General features: G+C 42.5%; 2 protein-coding genes across 3 annotated transcripts; both read left to right on the forward strand.

Moving 5' to 3' along the window:
- Positions 1 to 20: 20 nt before the first annotated feature.
- On the forward strand, positions 21 to 11,084 carry tmprss7 (transmembrane serine protease 7). Its single transcript, XM_085173304.1, has 18 exons — positions 21 to 326; positions 1,114 to 1,318; positions 3,273 to 3,403; positions 3,490 to 3,557; positions 3,666 to 3,856; positions 3,942 to 3,977; positions 4,064 to 4,292; positions 4,913 to 5,037; positions 5,286 to 5,398; positions 5,488 to 5,594; positions 5,799 to 5,935; positions 6,264 to 6,371; positions 6,581 to 6,688; positions 6,762 to 6,878; positions 8,221 to 8,416; positions 8,644 to 8,912; positions 9,888 to 10,024; positions 10,137 to 11,084. Exons 1-18 carry the CDS (start codon positions 255 to 257, stop codon positions 10,296 to 10,298), a joined length of 2,511 nt encoding a protein of 836 aa, XP_085029430.1. The 5' UTR covers positions 21 to 254; the 3' UTR covers positions 10,299 to 11,084.
- LOC146511379 (suppressor of tumorigenicity 14 protein homolog) lies at positions 10,724 to 19,909 on the forward strand. Of its 2 annotated transcripts, XM_085173316.1 has the most exons (19): positions 10,724 to 10,975; positions 11,512 to 11,695; positions 11,807 to 11,931; positions 12,983 to 13,050; positions 13,156 to 13,349; positions 13,476 to 13,571; positions 13,887 to 14,106; positions 14,228 to 14,370; positions 14,484 to 14,581; positions 14,718 to 14,827; positions 14,923 to 15,056; positions 15,392 to 15,496; positions 15,647 to 15,754; positions 15,848 to 15,961; positions 16,046 to 16,165; positions 16,251 to 16,434; positions 16,508 to 16,779; positions 16,860 to 16,996; positions 18,491 to 19,909. In XM_085173316.1, exons 1-19 carry the CDS (start codon positions 10,724 to 10,726, stop codon positions 18,656 to 18,658), a joined length of 2,832 nt encoding a protein of 943 aa, XP_085029442.1. In that variant the 3' UTR covers positions 18,659 to 19,909. The 2 variants fall into 2 exon arrangements, with proteins under 2 accessions (XP_085029442.1, XP_085029441.1); XM_085173315.1 differs by lacking the exon at positions 10,724 to 10,975 and having other exon boundaries at positions 11,516 to 11,695; positions 18,491 to 19,907.
- The last annotated feature ends 667 nt before the right edge of the window (positions 19,910 to 20,576 follow it).

The raw sequence follows: 20,576 nt of genomic DNA on the forward strand, positions 1-20,576 counted from the left end.
GTATCGATGGAAGTTAATGAATGAAACATTAGCCATACGACTGGATAGTTCCCTGTTTCGCTGTTGCTCGTCTGTGGTCAAGGATCTGGTTTCAGACACCTGCCGACTGTGGAGCCAAACGGTGTGCTTTTTGGCTCTGTTCGAATCTGCTGTTTTCATGAACGGCTGTTCTTGTTCTAAAAGGCAGTGGGAATGGATCTGAAGGAACAAAAGTCAGAAATTAGATGATTGTGGCTTGAAGGGATGCCTGTGTCATGGGCGCACAGCACGATGAGAACAAGCAGACCAGTGGAGATGATGATGCATCTCGACAGGACTGTGCCAGTGTAAGTAAGCTGTATCGTTAACTTGGTAACAAATAGCCGTGTGTGTAGATTTGTGTAACCTTGATGCTTTTGTGTTGAGTTTTGCGCTTCAGCATAACCGTGTCTCCAGACTCAAATCCTGGAAGATTTACTTTATTGACACATGTCAAAGCTTTAAATCTCTCAGCTTATTTCACATTTAAATGTGCTTAAATGGATATTGATATTTTTACTACGTGTCTATGGTCTGCTAACTTGTGATGGAATATTTGCCAGTTGCACAGTATGGGATGACACTGAATGAATAATACATGTGCATTGGGTAACTCAATGAGCACTGAAGTTACATCTGATGGAGTTGGTACTGCTTTCAGACACTGGGTCACGAGCTGAGGTGCCAAGTAAACCAGCCTTGTTTTTAGCTGGCACATATTTGAATCACTGGTAGCAGATCAAATAGATTTTGAACCATGCATTATTCAGAACCTCTGTCACTCATGCACTTGGGATTGATCATTCAGCCTACTGTAACAGAAGCAAGTTGACCTGCAGATACAGTAAAGAGATAAGAGGATGGTCTGCCCCAGAGAGCCGGCTTCACCCTCTTGTGCCCTTTCGTCCTGATCCTGAATCTTCATAGTAAACTGTTAATTGCTTTTGGTGTTCTTTTCCTATTATTTCAGCACCATTAAATCCATTCCCATAGTTTGCCCTTTTGTGTGATTGCTCTAAAGGCCAAGCAAAATGTGCTGTCCATGTGATATACAGCTTTGAATGACCATGACCGTGTTCCTCTGTCTGGCTGTAGATTGCAGATGTGTCAGTGGAGGTGGCAACGGTGGACCACACGCTGCAGAAGCTGCGCAGGATGTACAGGAAGACTAGACGGAAGCCCAAAGGACTCAAGAGGCTGTGGCTCCGTCTGCTGAACATCCCACACATAACTGTAATCATCACAGCAGTAGTGTTCGTCGTGGTGGTGATCATGTGGTCGCTGCTGTGGGTCTTTATTTGTAAGTGGAAGTATTCTTACACTTTTATAAAAAAAACAAAAACAAAAAAAACCTAAATGTTGCTCCTGAAAGATATTTAAAGGGACAGTTCACTACAGATTCAACTGTTTTCTCTTTGGGCCTCATCTGTAGTCAGGAAAGTGTATGGCTGTCTCGCTGCTGAATTCATAATTTTAAGTAATTACAAAGAAATGACGAGTCTATAAATATGTATTGGTTTATTTAACAGTGAAAAATTGATGCAAGAGCATTTTGGAGCAGTTACAAATGAACAATCATTTTAGTATTTGATTCCCCCAGTGACCCAAGTTTGGGTCAAAAATCCATAAAAAAATAACATGCTAAAAAATAAATGTAAGAAACTCAGCATCACTGTCTCATGACTTGGTTTCTTAAAACTACAAGAAAAATTTAGTTTTGTTCCACTATATTTGAAGGATGACACAAATAATGCAGTAAAAAGGAAGTACGTGCTCTTTCAATTTTAAGGTTTTACATATCAGATTAAGTTAAACTAAATATAACCTCAGAGGAACTACATCAAACACATGCTACAGTGTGCTGGTATTCATTTAAGAAAAACTAAGCTAAAATGCAGGAGCTATATGTAAAAATCTAGGCACACCCCGTGGTTCAGCAGGCGGTATAACCACCTTTAGCAGCAATAACTTGACGGAATCAATTTTCTGTATGGCTTTATCAGTCTCTCACACCACTGTTGAGGAGGTGGCCCACTCTTCTTTATAATGTTGCTTTAGTTTGCTGACTTTTGTTCATGCACAGCTCTATTAAGGTTTCGCCACAGCATTTCTATCAGGTGGTCTGCTTCTGTGCGTCCGATCATTGTCCTGTTGCATGAAGACTCTAAAACACTTACTACACAGATGAGTTCATGGTCAACTCGTTGACTGCAAGGTGCCCAAGTCCTGTGGCTTCAAAACAGGCCCAAATAATCAACCTTCCAGCACCACTGTGTTTAACAGATGGAATGACGTGTTTGTGCTGATATGCTGCATTTTGTTTTCACCAAACATGGTGCTGTGCATTATGAACAAACATCTCCAGTTTGCTCTCGTCTGACCAAAGGATATTGTGTTCTGTGTTCCAGACATCTTGTGGTTTGTTGAGATGCAACTTGGCAAAGCCAAGTTGTGCTGCCAAGATCGCTTTAGCAAGAAAAAGCCTGCAGATTACTTCCAAACAGTCTGTTCATAATTATGTTTTGAACTTAGCAAGTTAATAGCATGTTAACTAAAGTTAATAGCATGTTAACTAAAGTTAATAGCATGCTAAATGTTAATATGTTAGCATGTTGACATGCTAACCGAGGCCTGTAGAGCCTGAGATGTAGCTCTTGGGTTTTTACAGTTTCTCTAAGCACTGCACAGACCTGACCCTGGACTAAATTTGCTGTGTCATCCACTGCTGGGAAGACTGAAAACTGTCCTGGTTTCTCACTACAGAGAGATGCAACTCAAATTGTTTGGAAATGGCCAAACCCTTCCCAAGTTAATGGGCATCAGCAATTACTTCTCCAAGATCATCATTGATGTCTTTCCTCCTTGTTAACACACACTTACATGCATTTTGACCTAATTTTGTTTAAATAAATAATGACACTGTGTTTTAAGATTTGCTTAGGTCTGGATCATTTTTATTATTTGTTGATATGTAAAAAATTTCATGGTTTATTTATTTTTATTTTGTCATGAGTAGATCTCCAAAATTGGACAACTCACACTAAAACAATCTAGATGACAACAGGCCAGAGGAAAAATGAGTAAATTAGATTTTGAGGTGAACTGTCCATTAAATATCTTTGCAAAGTTCAGTGTTTAGATGGTGTGCATAAACGTTTATCTAATTTTATTGGCAGCATGTTATTAAAATGTATTTTTGTAATGTAGTAGCTTGAAGAGGGGAAAAAAAGCTCAATTTGACCAGATTTCCTCAGTTCGCAGGGAAAGTAACAGTGGAGCATATTTCGCTGGGATGTTCCGTGTAGCCAATGTGGAGTTTATCCCAGAGTACCGGCAAGCAGAGTCGCATGAGTTTGTGTCCATGGCAAATAAAATACAGCACGTGGTAGGTGTCAGTGTAACCCTGCTGGTGAACTGCTGGTCTGTACTAATCTGCTGTTAATTATTGGTGTCATTATTGGTGTCTTGCAGGTGAACAATGTGTACAAAATGTCCTCAGTTGCGAAACTCTACAAGCAAGCTGTCATTTCAGACCTCAGGTACTTTGGTGCTCCTTGTCATCATGAACTAAAACCAAACAAATCTGCTGTTTTTCATTTAGTTTTATGATTTTAAAGATGTTCTATCAATCTGTTTTCCTCCCCAAGTAACAACAACAAGGGTGGCGTGTTGGTGCATTTCTGGATGGCTTTTGTGGTCCCTCGACTGAAGAGCTCAGAGATGTGTGAGGAGTGCTTAGCAGCCATTTTCAGAGATTCAGTCCACACCAGCCTGAACAGGTCCTCTGTAGGCTACCTGCTGGGTCTTCCAGTTGACATAGACTCCATCCTCATCAATGGTGCATTTGTGTGTCTCACCTGTAGTCTAATGCATATTTATCACTCTGAACCTTTGACTAAACTGACTATTCTGCTCTCTTGCAGGTGTTCAGCGTTCAGATTATTCATCCAACACAGCAGGTAAGAACTACTGAGGTGAATAACAAACATCCTGCATGTCTGCATTTTGTTTCCATGAGTTTTTTTTTCTCTCTCTCTCCTTCCAGACTCTCAGTGTGTAGATAAGATGTATGCCAACCTTCCTGGGGTGATGGTCCCTTTAAGCGTCTTCTCGTCATGGGGCGGTATAAATTGCCATGTAAAGCTCACTGCAGTCCCTGGCTCTCTAATCCGCCTCACCATCACCTCATTTGTTATTGAGCCCAGTGACTGCGTGAACGATGCCCTCACTGTGTATGACGCTCTGCTGCCCATGAGAGGGCGCATTCTGCACAGGCGAGTCTGCACCAGAGCACAAGTTTGATTTACAGTATATTTAAGATTCTCTAAAACAACACACAGAATTCCTGCAGATTTCTAAAGGTTTACCTGCATGTATTGCCCTTTTTTTAAAAAAAATCTCAGTGGATTTTTACTGGTATGATGATCAATACCACTTAAATGGCTTAGACTAAGCCTTTCCAATATCACACCATTCCTGCTTTTTGAGCCTTCCTTAGATGGCCTTACATTAAAACACATCTGTTCTTACTGTGGCCAGAAGGTCCATCTTAGATTCATCTGTCCAGAGCAGGTTATTCCAGAGCATCTGACATTTACATATATATTCTAAGTATTTATAGGTATCATAAGTATTTTTAACTTCACTGACAGACTCACAGCTACGTGGCACACGGCACGTTTTTTCGGATTGCTGACTACAATCCAGAGTTGCGCTGCAGCTCACGTACCTCTGCTCAGTCTTTTCAGGCATCCATCTTTTCAGAGGTTTAAATAAGTTGGTCCCCACGTTTCACTTAAAGAAGTCCCAGTCATTGGCACTTAGACTACCAAGAATATTTCTATACTCATAAATACAAATTTCACATGTGCTGATCTACATCATTGTGCTGCAGCCTGTGTGAGCCGGTCTCCAGCGCCGTCTCCATCGTTTCTACCTCCAATTTCATGCTGCTGTCCTTCAGAATGACCAACGGGAATAAAAATTTCAGAGGATACTTTGAGGCAATCGCTGAGGAAGGTATGAGACATTTATCTGCTCTGTCTTATAAGCCAGTAGTTCTTGACAAACAAGTTTTCTGAAAGCAAAGCATCGACATGAAATTAATATTTCAGTGAATTGTGTAGGATTTTTTTTAAATATGTATAATAAGTCTGCTTCTAAAGAATGATTGCTCAATAATATAATGTTCCAGCACCCAGATTTATGTAACATCTAGCATTAGCTTGGGAAACTATAACCCTCAGGCCTCTCTCTGTCACTCTCAGTTTGTATGTCTCAAATTGAGACCCGGTTGGAGCCTGGCATCAGAGATCGAATGTACAGCCCCTTCTACCCCAGCATGCTGCCCCCACAGTGCTCCTGTACCTGGAAGTTTAAGGTAGACAAACAAGTGACACGCAAACACACACACATTATTATTATTATTATTAGTTTTTGTTCATTGTGTGTTCTGTCATTTTATAACAGACCCAGAACTCCAGTTTAGGAGTTGCACTGCGCTTCCACAACTATGTTCTGAAACCGAAGGACATGAATGGCTGTGACCAAGGCTGGTGGAAGGTCAATGAAGTCATGTACGTGGCTACACCTGCTCACACTCAATTCAAATAATAAGTTCCACTGCCTATTATTATTGGGTATTTTCAGTAGTCTACAGAGATGGATAGTCACCTCATGTACTGAATGTCCTGGATATTTTTAGACCATTCATTTAACCATGACCATATTTGTCCCACATCCTGTGATGATTTTTCTTGATGCTTGTTTTCCTTCCACAGTTACTGTGGAAGCTACGTGGGACATGACACGGTTTTTCGGATTGCTGACTACAATCCAGAGGTGGAGTTTCGCTGCAGCTCACGTACCTCTGCTCAGCCTTTTCAGGCATCTTATAGCAGCTACAGTATGAACCAGCGTAAGCACAGCATAACTCCAGCCTGACTCACTGTGACCGCTAGGATGGGGTGCAGGAAATGCGTATTTCTGTGTATCTGTGTGCATGTGAACTTTGTTTATAAGAAGATTCTAAAAATTACAAAGTGAAAATGTTGGAAAATAAATATGGAAGTTTATGTGAAAAAAAAAGATAATCTTTTACTGTAGCTCTTGAAACTCTTGTAGCTCTTTTGTTGTTAATTGGCACTGAATTGCAGCCCCAGAGAATTTTATTGTGTTGTGTTATATTGAGCCAGTACAACAAAATGATAGAGATCTAGTTTTGTTTCTGTTTCTCTGCTCACCAGCCTGTCCAGAGAGCCATTTCTTGTGCAACACGGGATTGTGTGTGCAGAAGACTCGACTCTGCGATGGCCTGGATGATTGCCAGGATGAGAGTGACGAGGTCTTCTGCTGTAAGTTGTTTTCCAATTAACCATATATAGATTTTGTTTTTTTAAACAACAGGAATGTGATTCGGCTTTCATTCCTTGTCTGTTTAAAATAGCATCGTAAATTCCTGTTGAAACGTTACACTGTTCTTGATGTCTGGCATGTGGTTTAAATGTGTTTATTTCCTTGAGGACTCAGTCCATATTTTAGAAAATGATGCATATTTTCACAGCAAGGCCCACGATGAGCTGTGGTGCCAATAGTCCCCTGCATCCTCTGCTAGTATGCAATGGAGAGACAGACTGCACGGATGGAGGCGATGAACTCAACTGCACTCATGGTATGTGTCGTTTGCAACTTTATAAAATGAAACGTGCCTTTTAGCCACTAATAACGGAGACTTGTTTCATCAGAAACGGCCTGCTCTGCAATCAGATATCAGTGCAAAAGCGGCTCCTGCATCCTGAAAAAGAACGCAAAGTGTGACGGACTCGATGACTGTCAGGATCGCAGTGATGAGGCCGACTGTGGTGAGTACTCCTCGATACGTGCCCTTTGTACACATCGTATTTTTGTAGCATGCAACAATTACAGTTTGCGCTCTTGTAGGTGACTCTACTCCCAACATGCGGTGTGATGTTGGGTTTGTATGAGACTACATTTGAACTCTTTGATAAACTGCATTCATTTTCAGTTTTTGTATAAATAGTTCATAGTTATGCTCAAATAAGCTGCAATCACGCTGCCAAGTAGGAAACATTTTACACAATAAAGAGGTTTCCTACTCGGAAGGAAACCCCGACAGAGATTTTCTGATTTTGACTTCTTGTTAATTAAATTTGTTTGCATTTTAGTAACATTATCACATCTAATACTGGAAATAGAAACAGTTTTGTGGTAGGAATTTGTTCCTGGATTATCCTTGGAGTGGCCACCTCAGTGCCTGAATAATAATAGTGTAATTAATAAGTATAAAATGTTTTATACTTACCAGGTTGAATTTCAGTGGCTTTTTATTCAGTTCACTTGAGTCTTAGAGCAGCAGCATGAGTAGTACATGCTGAACTGTAGATGTAAGGTGCCTTTAAAATGCTGTTGGCTCCACCTTTTATTATTTCCTCAGTTGTTTGCTTTGCTAACATTATAAGTGTTTGGCAAATAGATTCAGTGAAATAAAGCTGGTTCAACTCAATATAAGCTGTAATCACAAATATTTGCTTAAATTATATTTGCTTACCCTCTGATGTATCTGATTTTAATGACTGTGATTATGCTGCCACCACACTGCCAGATCTTTGCCAGATCTTTCATGCAGTCTCATGAGAAAGCTGTCTTTTTTTTCTAACCCTCTGGGCACTGAGCTGCAAACTTGCTGACCTGCAGCGCTGAGGTGACCCGTAGCTCTCTCTGTTTGCTGTTATTTTATCATGATGGGGTCTCAAGGTGGTGGGAACAGGTCTGCCTTTGATCACTCACTAACACTGAGCTTAGTGCGCGCACACACACACACACACACACACACGTGCATCAAAGCTCTGAGTTTTAATAAGGTGGCAGCAGGACTGCCAGCCATGGTGATGAATCAGCATGTCAGCATAGGTGATTATCGTGTGTGTGTGTGTAACTTGTGCCATGAGCTGTACACACTGATAAAGACATAGTGTGCACATGCATTTAAATGTGTGGCAGATCTGTGCATACACATAATAATATCAGATTCAGTAGTGCTGTTCTGCCACATGATGCAGTTAAATTTAACTGCATTATGTGGCAGAACCAGATGGGTTTAAATGGTAAAATACGCTCACAAACACTGTGGTCACCTTTAAAATCTAACAAGTGTAACAACAAACCCATCTCTATCACCCTCAGCTTGTGGTCGTCCCTCCCCATTGACCAGGGTGTTCAGGTCAACTGGCTTGGAGCGTATCGTGGGTGGAGTAAACTCTGCAGAGGGGGAGTGGCCTTGGCAGGTCAGCCTCTATTTTGATGGTCACCTGTACTGCGGTGCTTCTGTCCTCTCCACTGATTGGCTCGTCTCAGCTGCTCACTGCTTCAACAAGCAAAGGTCAGCCAAGCTCGCTGGTGTTCTTATGAACTATAAGTATTCTTTTAATTTAGTAATAACAATAATCTGCCAAAGACCTCACATGATATTTTAAAGTTAGATTAAAGATTATCAATTCATCAGCTCAAGTCATCTTTCTTTTAGCTGTGTAAGATCTAGTTTAATAAGTTCCAGTTTATACAACCTGCTTCTTTAATCTCCCTGAACTTTGACCTCTGCCTCTGCAGGCTCTCTGATCCACGTTACTGGAGAGCCCACCTCGGCATGCTGACACAAGGCAGTGCCAAGTACGTGGTGGAGATACAGCGGATCGTGGTGCACGAGTATTATAACGCTCAAATGTTTGACTACGACATCGCGCTGCTGCAGCTGAAGAAGCCTTGGCCACCCTCCCTCAGCCCGCTGGTCCAGCCTGTGTGCCTACCGCCCTCCTCCCACACCGTCACCGACAGCCACCGCTGTGTAGTGACTGGGTGGGGATATCGAACTGAGGATGGTAAGTACAAGCAAAGTCTGAGAAGTTTTACATCTGTCCATCTACTTTTTTTGTATCTGTTTATTTAAATTTAGGGTCCAAGGGGGCTGGAACCTACCCCAGCTGTTACTGGGTTAGAAGCTGTAAGATCCTCAAGATATATTTGGCAATAACAATTCCAAAAACATAAAATATTTAATTTTATCAATCTGGACAGCACTTTTATTTTATTTTAGGACAGTGCTATAAGATGCAAATGATATTTAATGCTGAACTATTTGTTTTTTGACCTCAGAGACATAAACAATAAATGCATAGAATGTAGGCCCATTCTTAGGGGACTCATTTAAATTCAACTCTTTGTGAGGCAGTTACTGACAAATGAACATCTAATGCCTTCAACTGTTGATTGCATGCATGTCATGTTGCGAAGACGTAACAGTTTCCCAAGATGATCCAAAATATTTCGGATGCAAACAAATGAAGTTTTAAGTAAAGACAAATAAATTATACATACATCTTGCAAAATACAAACAGAAATATGTAAAAGAAATCCCATAGAAGCAATACAAGCCTTTGATTTGTGTGTGCGTAAAGCAAAAACAACAACAACAAAAAAAGCCTGAGCTTAAGGCCTCAGTGAATAGGTGACATTTGAACTGTTTTTTGAAAATCTCAAAGATGAGGCATTGTGGATTTGGGGTGGTCAGAGTTAGTGCGGGCAGCAACAGGACCATAATATGGTGTGGGGGATGGAGAGTAGGCTTTTGTGGACTACAAAGGTCTGAATGAGCAGTGGGGAACAAGGGCTTGTAGAGATAACGCTTGACCGGGAGTCAGTAGAGGTGCACAAAGCTGAGGATGATGTGCAGCTGAGTTTTAAACATACTGCAGCTTATCCAGCACATTGTTAGGCAGGACAAGACATCATTGCAGTAGTCCATTTGGGAGGTGATATGTTGTCTGATATGTGGTCCTCATCTCGCTGCTCTGCAGACACGGTGCTTTCCTTGGTGCTACAGAAAGCAGAGGTGTCTGTAATGAGTCAGACAGAGTGTAAGAAGCGATACGGAATCATCTCACCACGCATGCTGTGTGCTGGAGTCCCCTCAGGAGGGCGGGATGCCTGCAAGGTATGCTCCCATCCGACTGAGAAGAATCTTAAAGAAAAGACTCACATGCATTTCTGTGCACATTAGTGAGTGAATCATTGCAAGTTACTGTTGTGTACTCTTCGTATCTCAGGGAGATTCGGGTGGCCCTTTGTCATGTCAGGCACCAGGCGGGGGTCGCTGGTTCCTGATTGGGATTGTCAGCTGGGGGTCCGGTTGCGGCAGACCAAACCTACCCGGGGTCTACAGCAGGGTCACCAAGTTCACCTCTTGGATCTACAGCCATATCAGATGACACAATGAAACTCATCCATTCCCAGCACAATATTCCAAATAAAAACAGCATTACTGGATACATTGTGTCCTGTGTTGTGTATATTTTTCATCCAATAATTAATAGTTTACTGATGTTATAAAGTGCCGTTAATCTCACATACTGAATAAAAGCTCACAATAAGTCTCCGTTTTTGTCCCCTAAGGACCATCCAAGGGCACAGCGGCCCAGCCCCAGTTGTAATACCTCACACGTTTCCCTCAAACACTCTTTTGTCCCACGGAGCTGAACTCCCACATACACAGCAAGGAAGTTTGCCCACAATATCTGTCGCACGGATGGTTGTGCGGATTGTACCCTTTCATAGTGCTCTCATTGTGCCCGCACTGCATTCTGGGGCTCCGTGTGACACCTGCCGCCAGGTTCAGGTAAATGGGAGGCAGTGAATGCCCGCTGCATCCGAGCCCCCTCGGGTCAGGTTTCGGTGTGGGGATTTTTTTCCCCCTTCTTTTTTTTTTTCCAGAGGAAGCGACAGCGGGGATTTCCTCTCTCTCCATCGTTTCTATGCCCGGGGTATTGTTGCATATCGCCTCTCCGGAGCTAAACGGGACAGTGCTATGTGGACTCTCCCCAAAAGCAAGATTTGTGAAGTGTACTGCGTCTCCGGGCATGGACACTCAGGCTACGTTGCTGCACAGGTAAGCCATCAGTGCGTCTCTTTGAAACCTTTCTGCGAGAACTGTTTTTTCAGCATATTGTAACTCTTTTGCAAAGTCCGTCTGCTTGTTTCACCCCTTTTTTTTCCCCCCAATACAAAAGGGCTGTATATTATTTAGAGTCCATCAGACTCTTACTTATGATTCCTCTTAAGTGTAAAATCTTGCTCTAGATGTCTCTGGGTCCCATTCTTATGAATGTCCACATCCGAGTGGGCCACTTGATTGAGTTGCTGACACTGCACAGCCAGGCCGTGGGAAAGCAGACCACTCCAGCCACTCTTTGTTTGCTTCCCTGGGGGAAACCTGCCAAGTCTTTAAATGTCTTAGTAGATCTTTTAATCTGAAGGATGTTCTCCATTGCTCTCTGAAAATCAGCATCTGGCTCAGTCAAATGTTGTTCTACTGACTTTTTGGTATATAGATTTCATTTTCTTTACCATGAAAAGAACAATTAGAAGCAATTTGAGACATAAAAACCTTGTATGATATTTGAGTCGTGTCCTTGTCTTTGAAAGGGAGAAGGGAACTTAAAGCCCACCCATTCACTGAGCCCCCCCACGAAGCCTGAGGAGCAGGCAGAAGAGAACGTGGAGGGGGTAAAAGCTCCAGTGTGTGATTCCTGGAGGAGATGGTTGTTGGGTCTCTTGCCTTTCTTTCCCTTTATTGTAGCCATTGCACTGACACTCCACTACTTAACATGTGAGTACAGAGCTGCAGGAGATTTTTCTGGTCCATTCCTTTGGTGTTAAATGTTATTTATTTTGAGTCGCACGGTGCACCTGTCTCAAATCTCCCCCTCCTGCTCCACAGCTCCGCCTTGCTCAGTGTTCTTTCTCGGAGGCAGCGTGGAGTTCCCAAACCTGAGCTTCTCCTCGGAGCTGGCTGACTCCACCTCCCCTCAGTTCCGCCTGCAGGCTCAGGCTTTGAACCATTATGTAAGTGGAACGGCGATCCTGTCTGTCACTGCCTCCCCTCTGAATGACACTTTAGAGTGCTGCTTGACCTTCCTGCCCCTGGGCTGAAGCTGATCTTGTTGTTGTTGCTCTGACTTTGATATCCTTCTCTACAGCAGGTTACTGCTTCTTTTTATGTCGCACATTCAAAACACAGCCGCTCTCCTCCTCCTCCTCTGTCCTTGCTTTCTTATTTGTAGAGTTTCTCCTTATCTACTTCAGCCTCCCATCTCCGCTCGTTTTTTTCTGCACACCACTTTCTTCTGCCCCTTTCTCTTTCTCTCGCTGGTAGTGTTAAATGTAAAGCTGTAACAAGAGCAGGGCACAGTGTGTGTGCAGGTTCCTGAGACCCCCAGGGGACAGGGCCATTTCAGGGCTGAAGACAAGCCCAGTATTTGTGAGCCTAGCTAGCCTCAGGCAGCAAGAGTGAGAGGAAGAGCAGGCCCTCAATAAAAACGTTGTCTGTGTTGCTTTCACACAATCAGCTACTCTGTGCACCGGACACTACAGAGAGCAGGTGAACCTCTGTTTGATGCTGGGGTTAAGAGCTAGAGACAGGGCAGTAGGGTAATCTGGAATGACAGAAGGGCCGAGGGAGATATGATTAGATTTTTGGAGCAGAAGGTCAAGTATATAGCAATGGATCTGACAGTAAATTGATAGGTGAAAATTCCCCCAAACACTGCAGTACCATAGTTTAACATCCATGTAAGCAGCTGCAATGGCAATTTAGCTTCTTTGTTAAGTGGTCACAGTATCTCTGTGGCCATCTGTTCATTAAATAACAGGTGAACTGAAGGCCAAGAGCCAATACCACCCAGTATCTTACCTCTACACAGCGGGCAGGTAGGGACACAAAGGAGCTCTGTGCAGCTCAGAGTCAGCACGCACACATGAAGAGTCTCATACACACAAACAAGAACAAAGCATTTGCGCAACCAGGTGTATTTTCATGTCACCTCAGTGGGAAAAGCCATCTCGCGTGCAATTTGTGATGTCACCCCCCCATACCTTTAATTTTTTTTAAATGCAGTTCTCAGACCTCTACAAGTCCTCTCCGTGGAGCCCTTACCACGTACGCTCAGGAATTACTGCCTTCAGGTATGCTACACCTAAACAAAATCTGCTTGTGTGTTGCAACGTTTCTTGGATGCCAAGAACGTACATGACAGCAGCACGCTGAGATCCAACCTCTGTGTGTGATAGTGAAGGAGCAGAAGGGCTCACCGTCTTCTACTGGAGTAAATTCTCTGCACCAGACAATGTTGCGATGGAAATTCAGACCTCCAGCCCAGAGAAGCTGCAACGGCGGCTTCCCGGCAGCAACAAGATTCAGCGGGAAAGCCGCAACGAGCAGCGCTACTTTATGCAGCAAGATGATGACATACTTCACTTACTGGGTAGATAAAGTACTTTTACTGCAAAATGATTTTCTTTTAAACAGAAATAACATAGTTAGACTGTCATAAATGCCTAATTATGTACCCAAGTTTTAGATTTTTGATGCTTGATTTGTTTCTTTTTAGGTTTGGACCCTGACGACTTTGATCCAGATGAAAGATCTGACAAAATCAAAAATCCAAATAGTATCCAGGGCGGGAAATGGCAGCTTGGCTTCCAAGGTGAGGACAGTACTCTTCTGGCTTGACACTTTAAAACTCCTAAGGCTGTTTTGGTGAGTCAAACATTTCTGAGAATTCCCTGCTTTTCCATGCAAGTACACAGAAAACCAGAAGGGGCAGAGCACAAGTGCAGACATCAGATATGACACTGATTAAGTCAGACAAAGCAGGAAAGGTGGAGTTGCTTTGTAAAGGAGCTTAAAAATGTGCACTAACTGTATAAATAGTATGCTTTGCTCTTCTGTGTAAGTGTGTGTGTGAGAGAGATCTAATCTGACTCACAACATCAGCATCATTATCATTTCCACTGTCTAGCCATGTCCTTTGACCTCTATGCCAAATATGGTAACAACCGCACCCTGAGCCTTGTGAGTCCCAAGAAGCCATACTACCAGTGGAGACTTCGTGTGCCCTCGGGTCACGTGGTTCGATTGGTCGTCCTCACCCTTCATGGCGCCACACCAGGAAGCTGCACCGCTCACAAGCTCTCTGCATATGACTTCTTACTTCCTTTACAGAACAAGATAATCGCCAGGTAAAGAGCATTTTATGAGCTTTGATATTTGTGTGCACGCAGTAGTAACTGATAAGTAACATTTATTTTTATTCATTTAACTTGGTTCCGTCTCTAAAAATGATGCGCGTGACTGCTGCAGGTGGTGTGGGCTGCCTATTTCAGGCTCATCTCCGGTTATGAAGCTGACATCCTCTGGGAATGTGATGCTAGTCACGTTCTCTTTCAGCAGACAGAGGGATGGAGCCATCTTTAAAGCTTACTTCCAGGCTATCCCAAAAGCAGGTTTGAGTGCTCTCACACAGACATATAAAAATCGAATTTCATTTTGAATTGCATACATAATTACATATGTGTGTACTTTGTGCACTTATCTGCGTCACCATCTTCCTGGGCAGGTTGTGGAGGGTCAATTTCCTCCTGGAATGGCTCTATTTCCTCACCCTACTACCCTTCCTATTATCCTCCAAATATAGACTGCATTTGGACACTGAGGGTGAGCTACATAAAAATGTTTGTGTACATACACAGAGTGTGTGCATGTGTTAGGAAACAATGTAATATTCTTCTGTAGCCTGTTGACATTCCAGCATCGCAATACTTTCCTTAATAATCTCTGGTTACTTCCTCAGGTGCCATTACCAGGATACCTGATCTCCATAACTATCGTGACAATGGACATTCAGGATTCTCCATCATCAGACGGCTGTGAGAAGGACTGGCTGGACATTGGAGGAGTGAAGTAAGTTGATTATAACTCCTGGTGTGTTTTATCTCCATGTTTTGAAGCATGCTTAAGGGTTAAAAGTGAAACTCCTCATTTTCCTGTATCTCCAGATTGTGCAATCCAGTGTCAAACAGCGGCAAAAAGCGAGTCTACTCCTCTCCTCTCACCCTCCACTTCCACTCTGATGAATCTCTCACCAACAAGGGCTTCTACTTGCTATACCGAGCCTTCGCCCCAGAGGGCAGTAAGTGAAACTGAATGCTTTCACTATAAGTAGATATTACTCTTTATTTCTTAGAGCTGTAGATCCCTACTAAGGCTGTAATTAAGTTATTTTTGTCCAGATTTACACTGGGCTTTCCTTCACTATCATAAAAAATTCCTTAGCTGTAAATATCTGAAGTGGTCCTGATTGCATAATGTAAAATTTAGTTTCATCCCCTGTAAACTCCTGAAAAATTCCCATCTTTTGTTACTGCACACAGTGTTGTTATTTCATTATTATATGGTTGGTTTGAGTTCTTCCTCTAATTTATGTTTTTGTGGGTTTTTTTTAATTTCTTTGCTGTCTGTCATTAGCGTGCCCTCGCCAGTTTCGCTGTGGAGATAGTCGCTGTATCCCTCTGAAGAAGGTGTGCGATGGAGTAAAGGACTGCTCAGACGGACGGGACGAGGCTAAATGCTGTAAGTATTGTTGTGCGCTGTCCTCACACGCTTAATCTTGTATTCTTTGTGTTGGGATCTCTGGTTTTATGTTTATACATCTTGATGCAGATATAGACACAAACCCTGGCTTAGACCCACATTTATTTGTGCTCTGTATCAAACCTTTAGCATCCTGCAAGCCTGGGGAACTGTTGTGTGGGAACAACCAGTGCAAACCTCAAAGCCAGTGTGTCAGTCAGAGCATTTGTATGGACAGCAGTGAGGAGGGCAGCTGTGGTGAGCAGAAAACACCGCCGCTCTTTTAATACCTTCACATGTCAGTGTTTGGTTCGGTCATGTGTTTCATGCTGCCTTCTGTTTGATTTTCAGTAGGTAAATGTTACCACGTCTGTCCCAACAAGGTGTGTTTGTCTAAGTCGTCTGTGTGTGATGGTGTCATTGACTGCAAAGACCGCAGCGATGAGCTCAACTGCACCAGAGCATGTGAGTGCTTATGATGTCACAGTTATGGTTTAGTGCAACAGTGTGCTCTTAAAAAAATAATATTACAACATTCGTTCTCTTTAGATGTTAAAGGCTGCTCCTCATCCTCCTACAAATGTGCCAATGGGAAGTGTGTCAGTAAGGTCAACCCGGAGTGTGACGGCGTTAAAGACTGCTACGATGGATCTGATGAGCTGCGCTGTGGTACAGGAATTACTCATACCTCTGTACTTGCTCATTAAAATACAGGCTCTAACATCTTCATATGTGTTCCTTATCTATTCCTCAGGCTGTGGAACCAGGCCCAAAAAACGCACCAAGATAGTGGGAGGGAGTGACGCCGTAGCTGGGTCATGGCCCTGGCAGGTCAGCCTCCAGATGGATCGTTACGGGCATGTCTGTGGAGCCACGCTGGTCTCAAACCGCTGGCTTATCTCTGCTGCTCATTGTTTCCAGGACTCTGACGCCATTAAGTAAGAAAACTACAGAGAACCTTATGTTGATGATTCATATATAAGCACTTTATTTAAGCGCAGTGTATCCTAGATACTCAGATGCACGTGCGTGGCGTGCATACATGGGAATGCGTGTGATGACCACAGGAAACCAAGGAGCAGCCACCAGACCGATCCGCCGCATCCTCCTCCACCCACAGTATGACCAGTTCACGTCTGATTATGACATCGCCCTCCTCGAGCTCAGCGCACCTGTTTTTTTCAGTGACTTGGTGCAGCCTGTGTGCGTCCCCGCCTCCTCTCACACTTTCACCACAGGGACCAGCTGCTATGTCACAGGTTGGGGAGTCCTTATGGAGGATGGTAAGCACTCATTATTGAATAGAAATATGCAAATTTTACTTAATTTTACTGGAAACTTTGACCGTTTCTGTGGATTGTAGGTGAATTAGCCTCTCGGCTACAAGAGGCCTCAGTGAAGATCATAAATAGAAGCACCTGCAACAAGCTGTATGATGACGCCGTCACCCCCAGGATGCTGTGTGCTGGGAATCTGCAGGGAGGTGTGGATGCATGTCAAGTGAGTGTGTATGGATTTTATGGAAAACATTGCACTGGTTTCTTAAGAAATTTCAAAACTTTTCTTTTACTCTTAACCACGAATGGTTTAAGATACTTTCTTGGAGTATTTCCAAGAAATCTTATTGAAACCACACAAGAGAAATTTACTTCCTCAGTGTCTTTTTGCTCATCACATGCTGCCTATGATTTCTTGTGTAAAGACTCCTCTATTTAGCCAACTAACCACTTCTGGCGTGAAAACAAATAAAATTGTGCTCACGAGATAGAAATAGTAGAGAATTGGTTTCACTAAAGTAGACCTAGGCTAGTTATTTTTCAGATGCCTTATCTAACAGCGTTATTCCTCATGTTATCATCAGATAATCAGTGCAGATAATCATTTAGTCTCTGCAGAAAGTGCTACACATCTGTCAGGATTTTACAGGAACTTTCATGTTTGTGGTGAGTGTCACAATTTCACCTCCACAATTTTAGAAATCTAAGCATTTTTTGTACACACACAACAAAGTCCATGTGTTTAAATTGCCAACAGCATACATACATTTTTCTTTAAAAACTAATATTGTGTTTTACGAATAATGACAGTAATTTCAGCAAACACTAACATGAGCTGAAGTTTAGTTTGTTGATTCAGGCTGTTCATATATATGGAGATTCTAAATATCACATTACAGTTTGCGTCCAAATATCATGTCACATTTGACCTCTGACCTCACTTTTACATTTCATATCTGCCTTTCTTTCAAGTTGACCCTAAAATGTGTGACATCTTTAAAGAAAGTGTTGGCAAGAGAAGAAGACTGAGCTCCCTAGTTAGCTAAAAATATACTGAAGTTTAATATAATAGAATAAACTTAGGTTTTTCATGTCCTTTTATTTAGAAATCAATGCCTATTATCCATTACTTACTCGTCCATAATGTTTGTGGAATCTTTCATGCTACCCTTACCTGATTTTCACTTCATAACAAACTTCTTTTTTATCTGAAATCATCAAAGATCAAATAAAATAATACATACAGCAGATCTGAGCTTCACGATGGTGCTTTTTAAACTGGGCTGTTTAAAGGATCGTTTCACCTAAAATTCCTAATAATGACTGTCTTCTCAAAAAGCTTTTCAGGCTCAGTCTGTCTGAGACAGGAAGTAACTTATATTAGGGAGCTTGGTTAGCACTGTGCTATAATTCATAAAACAGCTGCATCAAAGAAACAGACATCAATCCCTGACGAAGGCATTTAGGAAATACCCGATGTTTGTGAGTATTTAGTTAGCCACTTATCTGGTAAAGTAAATCTAAGAGTGTCAAAGTTGCTGCTAATGTTTGCAACAGCATCAACAGCTAGTTACCATCCTCTGTGTTGTCTAATCCTCAGGTGTTGAAGCTTAAAAATTATGAGCAGATATAAAACGCCCTGGAGGAATTTTTGACTGCTTCCTCTTTATGATCTTTATGTTTGTGTCTACATGCTTATCGGTGTGTGTGTCCTCAGGGTGACTCTGGGGGTCCATTAGTGTGTCTGGAGCGAGGCAGGCGGTGGTTCCTGGCGGGAATCGTGAGCTGGGGCGAGGGCTGTGCCAGGCAGAACCGCCCCGGCGTCTACACACAGGTGGTCAAATTCACCGACTGGATTCGTCAGCAGACCAAGGGACAGGTCTGACCAATCAAACGTCTTACTCACGTGAACTACACGACAGAGCTAACGCACAGGAAGGAGGTTTCAGACCTGAAGTCTGTCTTCAGATTGTCGTCTTGACGGATGGCAACACAATGAGTCAGTTTTTGGCAGTGTGTCCAAGGCATTGGGCCAGTGGGGGCATCATCCCTGTTCCAAACCTTCCTGCTTCCTCATATTCCTCAAACAACGGCAGCAATGTTGCATGGACAAAAAAGAAAAAAAAATCTGATCTTAAGCTGATTACCGATTCACTTGTTTTGGCTTGCTGCATTTAAACGTTAACACTGGAATCCAAGACAAACAATGTCACTCAACAAACTAGTCCAGCTACATAAATTGCACTGCTCGCTCTAGAGCTGTGGAAGGCTCTGCAGCCTGCAACATGCTTTATGAATTACACTCCCAAGCTCCCATCAAGAGGCTGTTTTTTGTTTTTTGTTTTTTTTTACATTTGGTGAAGTTCCCTGTAAAAGTCTTCACATTTGGCACCAAACACCAGCCTGTCGCAATTACACACAGGCTGGTACGCATCAGGTTTCAGAGCAGATCTGAGGTGGGCTACATTATCCTGTGCGTGTAAATGTTGCCAATTACTTCCTGTTTTTTCATTCACAGCTACATTGTTCACTGCAGAAACAAACCATGTCCTGTGCTGCATGCAGTCTTATTGTGAAAAGAGTTCTTTCTTGAACAATACATGTAACCCTGTATTTTTGTACTCATTTGCATTACCCCGTGTACTGTATGCTACTGGATGTGTTCACAGCTCACTCTGAGTTTAAGAGTTGTTCTTGTACTGTATATGTACGTCTGTGCCTTTGTATATCACACAGTCATAGCTTTATGTGCGGTATATGCTGTAACTGTAGATAAGAACAGTCCATCCATAGTAGGTGCTTTTCAGTTTTACTGTGATTTAATTTATCTTAACGGTGCCACTTTTATACTTTATGTCCTATTAAAAAGCCTCCACATTAAACCTGAGGACCCAGTAAGATTACCATTACCAGACCTAAGTGAGCCTTTCTATGCAGACACTTAAGGGTTTGGTCCATTTCTCCATCCTCATTCAGCTCACCCCGCCACCCAGTGGACAAGCTGTGCCATTACAATGTGCCATGTACAATATCCCCTGAAGAAATGAAGAATAAAAAAACTGCAATTTACATGATTGTTAAATAATCCATTTCCCTTTATATTAAAGACACATTATCAATGCAGAACCATCGTTTTGCTTTGTTTTTGTATCTCTTATTACATAATTTATTTGCTTTGCTGTTAAGATAAATCAATGAAATTTGCTGTTTCAGTCCTCTGAATTTCATTTTGAACATTCCTGTTGCTTCAGAAATAATTAATTTCTTTTGTTTCTGTTTTTGGGGGGTTTTGTTGTTGTTTTGGTTGTTTGTTTTTTACTGAAAGGCACCTGTACAACAGTTTGAAGGAAACGTGAGTGACTTTCCTTTAGTGGTGAGACCAGATTTCCTCCAGTAGTAGAATGTTTGGCACCTTCCGCAGAGCACTTTTTTTTTTTAAAATGTCGATCAGTTCACTATTCGTTTACCAATGCCTACGTGCTGATCATCCCGTTTACCAGCCCTGACAAGCACTGACAAGATATACGCAAGCGGCTGATCAGTGCGCATCATCTCCAGTGAAGCGTAAACGTCCCGATGGAAAATAGCACATGTAGACACTTGGCTTAGGAACAAAAAGGGAATGTCCAATCCGAAGTGTGAAAAATCTGAGGAAACAGAGTTTTGTTTTTTCTTATATTAGAAAAATATAACATTTAGCAAGTTTTGCTACAAGGGACAGCTGAAATGGGACCGCTGTTGCGCGCGCTGGGTGTGTCACTGGACGTAACGGAAGCCGTCTATCCGGTGGGTGCACTGTGGGA

This window comes from Neolamprologus multifasciatus, chromosome 9 (genome assembly GCF_963576455.1).
Source record: "Neolamprologus multifasciatus chromosome 9, fNeoMul1.2, whole genome shotgun sequence".
In the NCBI taxonomy this organism is placed as follows: domain Eukaryota; kingdom Metazoa; phylum Chordata; class Actinopteri; order Cichliformes; family Cichlidae; genus Neolamprologus; species Neolamprologus multifasciatus.

Coding starts and splice junctions, on each gene's coding strand:
- tmprss7 (XM_085173304.1), top strand. CDS start 255: ATGGGCGCACAGCACGATGAGAACAAGCAGACCAGTGGAGATGATGAT. Junction 3,978..4,063: donor TTATTCATCCAACACAGCAG/GTAAGAACTACT, acceptor CTCTCCTTCCAG/ACTCTCAGTGTGTAGATAAG. Junction 5,936..6,263: donor CAGCTACAGTATGAACCAGC/GTAAGCACAGCA, acceptor TCTGCTCACCAG/CCTGTCCAGAGAGCCATTTC.
- LOC146511379 (XM_085173316.1), top strand. CDS start 10,724: ATGCCCGCTGCATCCGAGCCCCCTCGGGTCAGGTTTCGGTGTGGGGAT. Junction 15,057..15,391: donor AGCCTTCGCCCCAGAGGGCA/GTAAGTGAAACT, acceptor GTCTGTCATTAG/CGTGCCCTCGCCAGTTTCGC. Junction 16,997..18,490: donor GAGGTGTGGATGCATGTCAA/GTGAGTGTGTAT, acceptor GTGTGTCCTCAG/GGTGACTCTGGGGGTCCATT.